At 35.8% G+C, this 13730-nt stretch overlaps 2 protein-coding genes across 9 annotated transcripts in view; one reads left to right on the top strand and one right to left on the bottom strand.

Moving 5' to 3' along the window:
- Positions 1 to 13730, top strand: part of LOC128263224 (soluble guanylate cyclase 88E) — a 41551-nt gene that overhangs the window by 13564 nt on the left and 14257 nt on the right.
- The window catches only part of LOC128263298 (uncharacterized), a 97185-nt gene that overhangs the window by 82625 nt on the left and 830 nt on the right, over positions 1 to 13730 (bottom strand). Inside the window, exons 2-9 of one of the 8 annotated variants that reach the window (XR_008268428.1) lie at positions 13278 to 13419; positions 12483 to 12692; positions 10562 to 10631; positions 10382 to 10491; positions 7968 to 8330; positions 6473 to 6703; positions 5701 to 5866; positions 4671 to 5089 (exon numbers count right to left, since the gene is read on the bottom strand). Coding sequence is in view for 5 of the 8 variants with exons in the window: in XM_052998283.1 (XP_052854243.1) it covers positions 5070 to 5089; positions 6473 to 6703; positions 7968 to 8330; positions 10382 to 10491; positions 10562 to 10631; positions 12483 to 12692; positions 13278 to 13368 (1095 nt within the window). In the remaining 3 variants the exon portion in view is untranslated. Of the gene's footprint in view, positions 1 to 4670; positions 5090 to 5700; positions 5867 to 6472; positions 6914 to 7967; positions 8331 to 9741; positions 10073 to 10381; positions 10492 to 10561; positions 10632 to 12482; positions 12693 to 13277; positions 13420 to 13730 lie in introns of those variants that run through there. The other 7 variants (XR_008268432.1, XR_008268435.1, XM_052998283.1 and 4 more) reach the window with 7 other exon arrangements.

Here is a 13730-nt window from a genome sequence, read left to right as displayed (position 1 = left end):
TTTACATATATATTCGTTTATGAATTTGTTTTCGGGTGAAAAGCTTAGGAAATTCGCCCTGGGACCCTTCAAATTATATTTACTCTCCATTCAAAGGAAAGAAATCCCTACAAAAATTGTCTCATTTAAGGTAAAATTTAATTTCAAATTGAAGTTAGATTCCTTTTGGTATTTGTTATGCTAATTTATATATTTCCCCGAATATTTTATGCTGCTCGTTTTCATGACAGCCTGATTATGCACCGCCACTCCACAATCTCTGTCAGCTTTCAACACTTGCAATTGAGAACGATACGGGCATTTTGTTTGCATGCATGTCAATTACCCGAATCGTGGCTGAAAATGCTAAATTGTTTTGACAACAAAAGTATTTACTTGTACAATTGATTTGAAGTAAGAGGTAAATAGGTTTACAGCCTTTTAAATTGTTAAATATATTAACCTTAACCAAAACCAAAAAACTAAAGCAAAATAACATTGACATTATATTACAAATTGTTACAATTTCTGACACACATTTTAAACGGTATTTAACCTTTAATTACTTTTAATGGATAAAACAAAGTTTCTACTTATTACATTATATGTTAAACTAAGTTAAAATTGAGTTACCTTAAATACAAGCCAGCGTATAATATATAATATATCTGAACTAAAAGACCACTTACGCTTTTTGCCAACGACTTGTGACTTAAATTTTCCATGAACTGAGATACATCGAAACATCATTCCCATTAAAGCTTAATAACTAAGAGGAAGAATTGAAAATTCTCACAATCCCCACACGCACTCGGAAAAGCTCTTCATAATTCACGTGAAGGGGTGGCAGCAAAAGCCCCTCTTAAAGCCTTTTTGGCACTTTTCGGGGACACCAGAAAGTAATCACTTCCGCTTCCCTGGGCATTCTTGTGGCAAGTCTTAAGCATCTCGTGGGTTGACCTTCGTTTCATGCTGATTTTGCGCTGGTTACCGAGGGCTTTCCTCCAAAAATATCGCTAATTTTTCTATAAACCGTTTTTGATAAATGACCTGAGCGGTGCTCAGCTTCAATTTCTTCACGGCTAAAGTTACGCATAAGAAAGGAAGATGGATATCTTGCTGCTAATCACTTAACGCAGGGATTTAACGCAGTCCCGCCGTCGGACACATTAATCAGCTCATGCCTGATCAATCAAAGTTGCAGTTTCAAATACCAGAAACAAAAAAAACAACCAGCTTAAAGCTAAATCTTTGGGCTTACTTTTTGCACCTTTAACCAAAAGGCTGGGTATGTATAATGACTCCAAAATGTTGTCAAAATTATTCGGAAGTACCAAAGCGCTTGGACAATAATACAAGTTTAAATGTTCGTTACAACAATCGTTAAAATTCTCGTTTTTGAGAACACATTAGTTCCTATATAATATTTACGTTGTGTAAGTTAATTACTATTTTTTTTAATTTGTTCAGAGATTTTGATACTCTCTGCTCGACGTAAAACTTGGAGCGGACTGGCGCATAAGTAAAAGTGAGTGTTCTACCAACCTTAACTTTTCCTTTAGTTGTAACCTACGCTATTGTGTTTGCCTGCTCAGCTGGGGACTTTCAGGTGTTGTGGGTTAATGAAAAAGTTGTTTTTTGCACTTCCATTATTTTGTTAGCTACCCCTTGCCAAGTTTTCCAGTTATATATGTACAACTTTGGCTTAGCTCGTTGTGGGGATGGTTATTTATAAGCCAAGCGGAAGTTTTACTTACGAATGCGACAACAGGCATGGCAACATGGCGTATGAGAGATACTGAAAAAGAACATGAAAAGTGTGCAAGTAGTAAGTAACTTTGTCACAACTACAATATTCAGCACAATTTCACTTTTGAAATGATTTAAAGAAATTTTGTGCAAACCATTTATCACTAAAATGATTGTTCATTTAACTTTAGTTTAACCTTCAATGCAGCGCTTGAACTCAGAAATCACCCTCTTTCATGACCGCCTTAATATTCACAAATAATTAAAGTGGCCCAATCATTGTCTGGCGCTGAGAAGAAAATCCATAATAAACAGTTCAAGCACCTTTCATCAGCTTGGCAGCTGTCGTGGGTTAATGGTGTTGGGATTATCTGGCTAATGGCTTTGGGCTAGTTACCATTCAGCACAATCAACCGTCGAGCCCGTTTGAAGCCATCAATTGAGACATTTTCACTTCCATTCATCTTTGACCGAGCCTGACTTCTGGTTGGACAAATTAAATTTCTGTGTTTGATGTAATTAATTTGCCAAACCCAAAATGGCAGTCAAGCAGACAAAATTCCACGCCTGACATAACTTCGCCTTAAATTTGGTTTTTAGGCCAGATGTAACGAAAGATTCGCAAGTCAACCCCTTTTTTGAGGATTGAACGAAAGACAGTGCAGGCCCCAAAGTAGGCAATGCTTTTTCACTTCCGTTTTGTGTGTGTATGTGTGACGGGCATGTGAAGTGGCCAACAAATACACGAGTCGAAGCAAGGACCCTGACCAATTAGCACAGGAACTGTCAGTTATGGCCAACTCTCAGGCACGTGCGTTTGATGGCCAACGATAAGCGGGGAAAAACTTTCGCCAAGCCATAAATCTTCAGTTCGGGGCCAAAAAAAGAGGGGAAAAAAGGCAAGGCCGTCAGCAACAGGCGACGCACGAACCACAAATGACAACCAGACGAAGAAGATTCAAACATTTTGACACATAACAGTGGCAGCAGCTTTGAGACTCTGCTTTTTTCTCGATGCTGCACTTTAAACTTCGTTTCTTATTTCTGGGAATCGCAATTTGAACTGACAACTTATTACATTTTTCTTGGTAATGCAATTTAAGCTTGATTGCACCCTTTGCCTGGAATCCCATGGTTCTCTTCTCAAAATGTATGATATGAATGACACGATAGAAAACAGGTTGTATGAGATATATATATATTTATAGATATTTATATTTTAGTGCCGAATTTGATTGTTACAAATTGAAAGATTTTAATATGATGTAAGTTCACAAGCTTCTACTCTAAATCTCTTATAGGTTCTTTAATTTCGTGTGATTATTTACATTACTAAATAATTGTTTTTGATGATACGTCTAAGTCAGTAAAAACTAGTAAATTGTTTTATTTTTTCAATTTAAAATAAAGTTTAATTGTTTAAATTCTTCTTTTGTGTTATTTTATTTTAGATTGCAATGAAAGTTTTCACTAAGGCTTAAGCGTAATTTTACCCACAATTTTTCATCCTAAAAATCGTAAATTTCCTTCATATCAGCCCAAGCTTTTTGGCTTCAATAAGTCAATTAAACATGACAGGGTGAAGGATAGATCTAAATGTGAATCCAGGTCTACTTTCAAACAAACGGTTCTCGTGCATCCCCATTTATCCCACTCTTCCAAAAACATTCAACTCATTGAGGAATACGAACAATAGCAGTGGGGAAATCATTCATCCCAATCCCACAAAGCATTTACCATGACGAGGGGAAAAAGTGAGCCGCCAAAATGATGCGTGGTTTTTGGGGCCCGGTTATACATATATGTAATGCATATTCTGCCAGGAGAATTAATAAATATTTTAATTAAACGGGAGAGAGTCACACGAAAATTGCAAAGTCTGCACGTGACTGGGCAAACATATTCCAGTTTCCCCACAGGCACACACACTTTCACTCGGGGGAACGCAGTTAAAAAGCAATTGAAATGCTATTGAAACACGGCGGTTGAGATCTCCCAGGAGTTGCTTCTGACATTGCATTGACCTTTGGCAAATAGAAAATTCGTTAGAATCAATAATTAAATGGAAAGAAGAAAGAAACCCATCTATATGTAGCCAAAAGCCAAAAAGAAGTCACAAATGACTAGTAACAATAAAGGAGCAAGGGAAATTAAGGCGATTGAAGAGCAAACACAATGAAGCGTGTTCCGTACGCCAACAATTTGACAGGCTCCTGCCAGAAAAACGCTCCAACCTCTCAGAGTATTCCCACCCCGCCGCACTTTCACTAGCCCCCAAAGACTGGGGCAAAGTCATGGCATAGACAAATGGCAGGCGGAGAATATGAGCGAACAAGAAGTGCGAAACAATTGCGTGCTAAACGCCAAAAACGTCAAAGTAACACGAAAAAATGGAGCAATGAGGCAGTAAATGGAAAGATAAATGGCACAGGACATAGACGAAATAGGGAAAGGCCGGAAAAAGGGGCAATAAATGCGGCCACATCGATGCTCAATGGACGTTGAGTTGTGTTAAAGGGGTCAAGGATACCAGGATTCCAATAAATAAAAATAAAAAACAAATACAAAACTTTCAAAGCTTATACTTGTATCTTTTCAAACAACAACCCCAAGGACACATACCAATTTCCTACATCAATTAATAAAGAATTTTTCCAATTAAGGTTTTTGAAGTTTTTTTTTTATTATTATTACAAATTGAAAATGTCCAGTATATGTATGGATAGGCCGAATGTTGGATGTGTTGTGGCAGACATATACATATCTTTTATAAAGTTTTCTAAATGTTTTACCGAGCTCCACAAGAGAGACGATATGGTTTTTACAAATACATGTTGTTGTATAAATATTTTATATATAGCATCTAAAATATACAAAAAAGGAACAATTTATGATACCCATTGATCGTTTGATGGTGTGACTTCAAATGGGGAACTCATAAGTTGATTTTATTCTTTTATTATAATAAATGTAAATCGATTTTTTTCATATTCTTGCACTTAACATTTAAGACAGGATCTTAAGAAATCAGGAAATAAAAATTAAATAGAGAGTTTGAGTTTTATTCGGTTGTTTTTTCTTCGGGAAGTACGCACTTATTGGCAAATGTTTTAGAGAACCCCCCGACGTAAAAGTTTGTGGTTTTCCCTAGAGAGGTTCTTGCAGTTTTGAAAAAATTCAAACGTTGTTGGCGGATATTGAGACTTCGAAAAAAGGTCTTACACCTTTTGCTACTGATTTACTCCAAAGCGAAATGTCGTTGTTTTGGGAGCCCCTTGTGATGCATTCGTTGTTGTTCTTCAGGATGTTCTTGTTGCTAAGTAGTTCGTTGTTTCGTTCGTTTACAAAATTGAGCGGTGAGCTATGAAAAGGGAAATTTACCATTATTAACAAAATATTAATATAAATGCTTGTGACAAACATATAATTGTAATAAAAAGGACATGACGTGCAGAAGTTTTACCAAATTCTTGCTACAAAGGTTAAATACAATTTTAAACTAAATGAAAGGGTTCTGATGTTTAGGTAAATAATCTAGTACTTTGTAAAAAATAAATACATTTTTGATACATTTTGGAAATAGCAAATAATAAAGGGCTTATTTTGTGTATTTGTGTATTTAATAAATATTTTAAAGTAATACGCGACTTTGTCTTTCTTCACTGTCAGAAAAATAATTAAATTAGACCACAAATTCGCCCATAAAATTTATGAGATGACCAATTACATTACTAAGGTAAGAAAAATAAATTCTTCGTTTATTACAACCAATCTTACCAAAACTACAGAACTCAATCATTATTTGACGTTTATATCTATTTTAATTGTAAACTCTACATGTTGGGGGAAGATACGAATACGGGGTACTACAGGACATATTTTTAAAAGGATTTAATGTGAACACTACAAGTCATTTGTGTAGTTTCTACAATGAACAAATTTATCGTTTTACATGCTTTTTCTGTTTCTTACCAATTTGTTTTTTTTACATTTCGTTACATGTAATTTATGTAAAATTAAGTACAAAAAAATTACAGAATTGCTATATGATTGATATAGCGTCGCTTTGTTATTAGAGCTAAACGATTGTTTGTGATATTGAATCTATATTTTGTTTAGAATATATCGTCTCCCTCAGCTGTTTATGAATATTAAGATGTAAATAAAACAGAAATAATAAAGTTAAATATAAACAATATTGAAAATGTATTGGGAAAAATATAATTTGTCAAAACCATGAAAGAAAGTTTAATGCTAATACTAAAGCTTTCAATTATATTAAAGAAATCGTTACAAAACTATGTAATTTTTTTATTTAGTATTTTTTTTAGCAATACAAGGTATTGCGCAGCAGTCAAATTAAAATTACATACTTAAAGTTTTAAAAGTTTTTCTTTTAGATTAGGAAACAATAATTTGATTGGTTCCAATTTAAAATATTGAATCCAAATCATACTAGGACCAAATGGTTCCACCTTAAAGTAATTATTTTTTATACAAACTTTATATTTTAATGCAAGTTGTTTCTCTCATGCTTTTATGGAAAATCTAAGGGCTCTCTAGGGAAGGGAATACCAATTGGATAGTATTTACAAACTGTGTATCTATATACAGGAGATCTTACCAATGACCAATATACATTTGCCAAATAAATTCCCAAGGATTTTTCGAATATTTTTCATTTTTTCCCAATTGGTAAGACCACAATATATGTTCCCATAAATGTAAGAAAAAGAGGACTTACGTGTCAAGGGTCTGGCTGGGTGCTTGGACCACAAGTAGCGATTCTTCACCGGCGACAAGTACGAATCGCGGGCCACTGGGCTCGAGGCACGGGGCACCGAGGTGGCGCGGAAGGGCACAAGGTCATCCACGTCCCACCAGAAGGGATCGCGCACAATCGAGGAGATCGGCAAATTGGGGCTGGGGCTCAGCAGATCCCTGAACCGGTTGCGGGGGTGGAAGATCGGGAGTCCTATTTTGTTGGCATATTCAGTAGCATAACCATCACAGATGATATAGGTGGGATGATTTCGTTTTGATGTCGTTTGGTTTTGTTGTGCGTTTGGTTGGGTATACAATCAGATGTTGTTGGGTTTCATTTGTTATTGTTTGTATTGTTGTAGCAATGTATACAAGAAGAGCAGAAAGAAAAATATTTTTTGTTTTTGCTATGTTTTTTAAACTAAAATAAAAGTAAATCAAATAAAAAAAACAACGCTTTAACAATCAACAATAATTTGATATTTTCCATGCGTATGTTGGGATTTCGTTGTGGAAAAAATACCAAAAGGACAAATGGCAGGGGGAAAAATGCATGGAGGAAAATGATAAAAGAATTGGAAGAGAATAGATTGATAGAGAGGAGGTGACATGGAAAATGATGGGCAGGCGCACGTACAGTGAGCACATCGACAAGCGAACCAGTGGGCATATGAAAGGGGGTTCTGGTTTAGGATTTCATAAGGAATGCAAACCGATTCAATGAAGCATTAAATTGGTTTTCGAAACTTTGCAAAATTTAATTGGATTTTTGAAATAAATTTAAGTAGATTGTTAATTCGTTATTTTAACTGTCAACATTTTATGACTTTTAAAGGGCTACCTTAAGCAATTTAGATTGAAGTATTTGAAAGCTATAAATTTGCTCTTTTAAACCATTAAATGAAAGAGAAGTAAATATTTTGTTTGAATTTGCTAAGATTATTTTAAATTTAAAAATTATAAGATTGTGACTTGTTTATTTAACTGATCTAACGTATTGATAATATTTTAGTTTTATTACGTTCTAATTTGTAAATGTTCCAATTTATTATTGAAAATTGTAAAATCATGAAATCGATTTGCATTTAAGGACTCATAGCGCGGCGCTTACACTTCGGGCAACACTTTTCAAGTTTTGCTGATGCTGCTGGCAAACTCAAACTAATAACACGACAAATACTCTTGCTGGCGAAGCCATAGAGTGGAAATAATTTTGACAAATTATATAGCCACACGATGAGTGGGAGGAACAAGAGCGGCTCGAACGCATCACGAAAAATATGGCAGCGATTTTTCAACGCGTTCGTCGCACCCTATCTCATCTTCGCCATCAACTCCATCATCGTTTGTCTCGCGTTTCGAGAGGTTTCAAAAGAAGCCGACAAAAAGTCACATAAAATTTAACAATAACACGCAAATTTCGTCTCTTCTTGTATCAGGACAAATTCGGATATAGGTGAAATTTTGATTTTTACCCTCAGCATCGTAGGCGACTTCGGTGGGGCGTGGTCCCCAGCGACCGGCTTTGACGGGAGTGGGACTTGGCGAGCCGGCGCGCTCGAAAACACCTAGTGACCGACTGGGTGCATCATTTGGCGCCGAATCAGCCTCGGCGATCGCGGGCAACTTACGTTCAAAGAGTTCGTCCAGCGGCTCCAACGAGCTGGCGCGGAAGCTGGGCCTCGTGAACGGGGCCAAGCTGGTGGCACGGTCGAAGACCGAGGGTCCGCCGCGGGGCACGCTGCCCTCGCGGTTCCAGTAGGACGGTGGCGGCACGTACGGCTCGCTGCCGGCACGGGTGCTCCTGGCGGGGCGGAACGGCGAGGCCGAGCGACGAGCTGAAACCAGAAGGGGGAGGTGGGTTCAAGTAAGTAACCAGGTCGAATAGGTGTCTTCACAAAACATTCATTGAAGAATTCTGTTCTAGTAACCAACCAAAAAAAAAAACTAGTGACGAAATCACCTTCAACAACCAACATGGCTAATATCAAATTTTGGGTCGAAACATATTTGTTTTTGCGGTCGCCACTAGCTTTTACCTAGTAAAAAGGTGTTTTTCATAAATTTTTTAAATTCAAATATATTTCAGGAAAATAAGCATCAAACCCTTTTCTTTACGACAAAATAAATACAAAGTTTTTATAAATTTTATTATTTTTGATATCGTCACTAGGAGCTTTTGATTGATTTTTTAAATTCCGAAATGAAAGCACAATTTAATCGTGCCATTTTTAATTAGGAGAAGTATTGTATTTCAAGTAACTTTATAAGAACACAAAATTACTCAGTTATAAAAATGTTTTATTTAAATGTATATAAAATTACACTTTAACTCTACTCGTAAAAGAATTTAAATAATTTTTAGTTTGTATTTTTTGTTGGTATTCTCCATCAATTTTTTTTATAAAAGCTTAATACCTTAAACAATTGTTAATGCATCTAAATAAGTGCTTCTCTGCCTACAAATACCTGTACTTACCAGAAGAAAATACATCACCAACCCAACGATGTTCTAAAAATGCTTACAATTGGAAACAAACAACATACCAAACAAAATACAAAGTACAAATTACACAAAACTGTGGGCACGATACACAAGTACAGTATTGGGAGTTTTGACTGGGACTCCACGAGGAAATTTTATAAATTATCTGCCAGTGAACATGAAACATATGTTTTCATAAGAGAGTTCGTTAAATATTTCATTTGAGTTTGTATAAAGTTTTAGTTTCTAATAGTAATTTTTTGAGTATTTTTGGCAGTTTATATACAGGCACCGCACAGTGTAATGTGAATTTCTATGCTTTGATTTTAGTAGTGAAACGAGGGACTAGACGAAAGACAACAGCGAACTGGACAAGGTACAAACATTGACATATTAATTTCGAAATGCGAATGAATGGTTAGAAAATAAAGACCAAATAGAGAATTTCCTTTGCGATAAAAAGTTCCAAAACACACGTTTTCTTGATTGGTATTAAATATGTTTTTTATTATTAATTAAGGTCGGTTTCTTTAAAGTAACTGAAGGGCGGAAAAAGTGTTCTTTGTTCGGGTATAGTTGCCAGTGGGGCTACAGTGGGCTCGAATAGTTGATTTAGCAGCAAAAACTATGCTCTTTGGTACAGCAGCTGTTAGAAGAGAGGCTTAAGATAATCGGGGTATGGATGGATGGTTTTTAGGAAGGAATGAATGGATGGGTTCGTTAAATATGTTTATTTTAAATATATTTAATGGCTACAATTAAAATTAGATTTTTTTTATAAATGTTTTGTTGTTGGTTTTATTACTTTTGTTGTTGTTGATTTTGTATAAGTTAATAATTAAAATAAAGCATTTGTATATTTATATAAATATATATTATACAATGAAACATTTAACGAAATTTTCACTCGACTTGACTATTGCTGGGTTCTGGGATTACTTTTTACAGACAGAAGTTGATTACAATTATTTTTCGTTTTTCCTTTCGCCTTGTTTAAGTTTAACAGATTTTGCATAAATTTACAAGAGTCTTTTACAAGCTAAGCAAACAAAAGTAATTATTTTGATTTACGCTCAGCGCTTCAAACTTTTATAGCTGCAAGATAGAGTTTAAACAAAAAAGATTTTAGACAAAAATATAATCGTAACTTGATTGAGAAATGTCTGCAAGAGTTTTTTTTTAATGTTGGCTGAATTTGAAAAAAATTTCGTTGAGTTCGTTTTGGATGTTGGATTCAGATATCATTTGCTATTTTTTTGAGTTCGTGCTTACATTTTGTATATATATTATTTTAAAATGTTCGTTGTTGATGTTGTTGTGTTGTTTACTTTCCTGTTGATGTTGGTGTTGGATTTTGTTTTGTTTTCTGGCGTTGGACTTAGAAAATGTCTTTGATATCCTTACCCTTGTTGAGCTCAGCCAGCAGCTTGTCCTCTGGCTCGTACTCCAGGGGCACCAGAGAGTTGGGCGTGAGTGGCTTGTCCCTCAAGTAGAGACCATAGCGAGATGGGTATCTAATTGGGAAGGTATGCCGAACAGTTTTAGATAATCACGAAGAGAAAGCAAAGGACTAGGGACACCTACCTGCGCTCGATCTCCTGCATGCGCTTCAGATGATCATTCCAGGCCTTCTCTGCGTCGTAGTTAGCTGGAACTATCCAAAAAAAGGAATGTTTAACGAAAACTCGAAAAGCTATTCCCTAAACTGGTTAAGCATTCCAAACAGAACAAGTCAAAAATAATTGCTTACAGAAAACGGTATGTTTAAGGCGTGGGCTCACACGACGTATGCGCAATATTCGATACGTACGCAATCCCAGAAAGCATTATTATCATAGCGAAAGCGGCAAAAAGAAGAGAGGGAATCGGGAAATCAGTAAAGCATTTCAAAAGGCAATTAAATAAAAATTAACTACGCCCAATGCGAGATGAAGTACAAGCCGTGGTTAGGTTTTAAATCGATGGGTGTTTCATAGCAAACCCTTTGATGACCCTTGATGGATTGTTGATGATGGATGAATGCAACACCACAGAGAGAGCAACAGCAGGTTGTTTAACGATTTTATTTCACACACAAAACATATACATATATATACACATGTATATACTGGCTACCAAATAAATCATTTTCTGATTTAGATTTTTAAACTAAAAGCTACACACAAAATCCTTTTCACTAAATTTAAGTTGTCTTTTGCCTAGATAGAACAACAAATATATATATAAATATATATAGAGAGAGTGCGCATAAAATATCAAAAAATATATATCGCTCGGATACATATGTGTATTTATTTTGACGACACACATTTATGTATATTCTGAAACATTTACGAAAGAGAAAGAGAGAAAGAAAAACAATTGGTTAGTCCAAAAAAAAGCGAAAAACAAAACTATAATTTAGGCAAACGGGGTACCATACTGAAGGTGGAAAAGGGGGCGGGGATAATGGGGTGTTTCGCCAGAGTGTGAGTGTGTGGAAATTCGGAAAATCGGAAAAGAGAACTTTGGTTTCCGCGCATCGAGGGCCGCCAGAGTCATTTGATCCCAGAGCACGCACCAAAAATTGAGTCGAAAATTCCTCTTATATACCTGACTCGATATATGGCACTCAAATGTGAGCTTGTTTGTGTGTAGCCTATATTGTGTCTAATTTTTTTTTGAGATCTTTGCCAAAATCAACACCAACGAGTCGAAGCGAAGCGAAACTTTCATTGACGTAATAGTATTTTGGCTTTTGGCGCTGGCGTTTTTATTTTTAAATTTATGAAATCATAGCGCGCTCACACAAAGACCATCGCAGGCCTTAAAGAAAAAATCATAAAATTATGGCGGATCTGAGATATTCAAGGTGCTGTCAAAAGCTTTTGTGGCAGGCAGCGGCGAGAATGCAGTTGTGAGATGATTGAAATGACTCGGCTGATTGATTGATGGCGCGTCGAAGCGAGAAAGAAAAGCTGATAGAGCTGTTTACGTTCGGATCGACCGAAGCTTACATAACCTTGCAAATCCCAATCAGGTGATAACAATTAGCTGATTCTATAAGTTCTATTTAATTTGCTTAGCCCTGTATTATATTGCCTCAAAGAAGAAATTCATGAATTGATCATAGAAAGCTATATTTTCAATATAAATTGTAGGGATAGAAATACCTTATAAAAAAAGCACAAACTCATGAAATCATCAGACCGACATCTTTACTTTCTGTTTAGATTATTATAATAGATTAGATTAGAATATTTTAATATAATTATAATTAATTTTACAAATGTAACCTATGGCTTCTACTTTTATTTTAAATTATTATCTTTGAAATAAAATACTTTTAACCTATTTAACCTTTTTTCAGGATTATTTTTAAATATAGAATGCCTTTTTTCCCTTCATTACTTATGATTAATAACTGCAAGGCTATGGAAATTGAGTGCATAAAGATACAAATTCTCAGCTGTGTAAAGAAGTTAGGCGGGGGATCGGCGGTAGATGATGACGTTGCCCAACTTACTTGTTCGGCTGTAGTGATGATCGTAGATGGCACGGGGCGAGTAGCCGTAGGTGTCGCGGCTCACTGGCAGATATCTGTAGCCAGAGGACTGGACGCGCTCGTTGGCGGTGGCGGGCTCGTCGTAGATGCTCCTGTAGGAGGGCGAGTCCAGGTAGGAGCTGTAGGGACGAGAGGCACGCGGCGTCTCGTGGGCACGGATGTCCTCGGAGCCTATAAATAGAGATAGAGGTAGATGTTTGGATAACCCAGCGCTTTAGTTCATTGCTTTTTAAATATTTCGGCTATTTTCACTATTTGGCTCAATGCCAACGGGGCAAAAAAATAAGTTGATTTCTATTCGATGTCTATCATAGATGCGCCGCCCCATGTGTATCCTATATTTTTTTCTTTGTTGAAAACCTGAGCACATATTTCAAATATTTCTCTCTATATACTCTATGGCGAAAAAGCTTTCCCACCAGAGCAAGTCCAAGTATATAGCTCGACTGATATGACACCTGCCAAAATAAATAGACTATACATATAGGCTAAGCTATTTGTGTTGCTCATTGCCCAAAGTTTATTAATATATTTTTGACTAAATCCCTAAATCAACTTAAATTTGGAAAACTTAAATAATATTTTTAATAGTTAAGGTTAAATTTAAAAAAAAGTTAAATATTTTATATTACATTTGATTGTCTGTGAATCAATTTGAAAATGGTATAATAGCTCAAATTTTAAAAGTTGTTATGTATAAAAACACAAATTACTTTTCCTTATGAATACATCCCTATGTTGTAACTAAATACTTACCCTTCAGGGACCTGATGTAGGACTGCCAGAATTTCGCCTTCTTGCTGGGGCTCTCATTGCGCCCAATCATTTCCAAGTGGTTTTTGAACATTTTGATCGATTTGTTTTGTTCTGTTCACGAAAAAATCGTTGAACTCGTTCGCTGTAATAAAGTTGGGAAGAAAGTTGTCTTAGCAATTTTCCAATGTATTCCAATTTTTTTCGGTTTTTTTAGTTTATTCTATTTCCCGGGAAATGCCAGGCAACACACACGAATTGGAATCGTTTTTTTCTCGATTGATGGGATGTTTCCTCAGTTTAGTTTTTTGCTTTAGCGCTGAAAGTCTCTCGGTTCGTAAATAAACAGACTGTGTGCCACTTTAGAGCAGTGCAAAGTTTATAAAATATATACATATATCTAATATAATACCACGATCAGACAACGGCAGCAGACGCAAGATCAATCTCACTAAA

This window comes from Drosophila gunungcola, chromosome 3R (assembly GCF_025200985.1).
Source record: "Drosophila gunungcola strain Sukarami chromosome 3R, Dgunungcola_SK_2, whole genome shotgun sequence".
Taxonomy (NCBI): domain Eukaryota; kingdom Metazoa; phylum Arthropoda; class Insecta; order Diptera; family Drosophilidae; genus Drosophila; species Drosophila gunungcola.
Note: the sequence above shows the minus strand (reverse complement) of the source record. Positions and strands in the feature narration are given on the sequence as shown.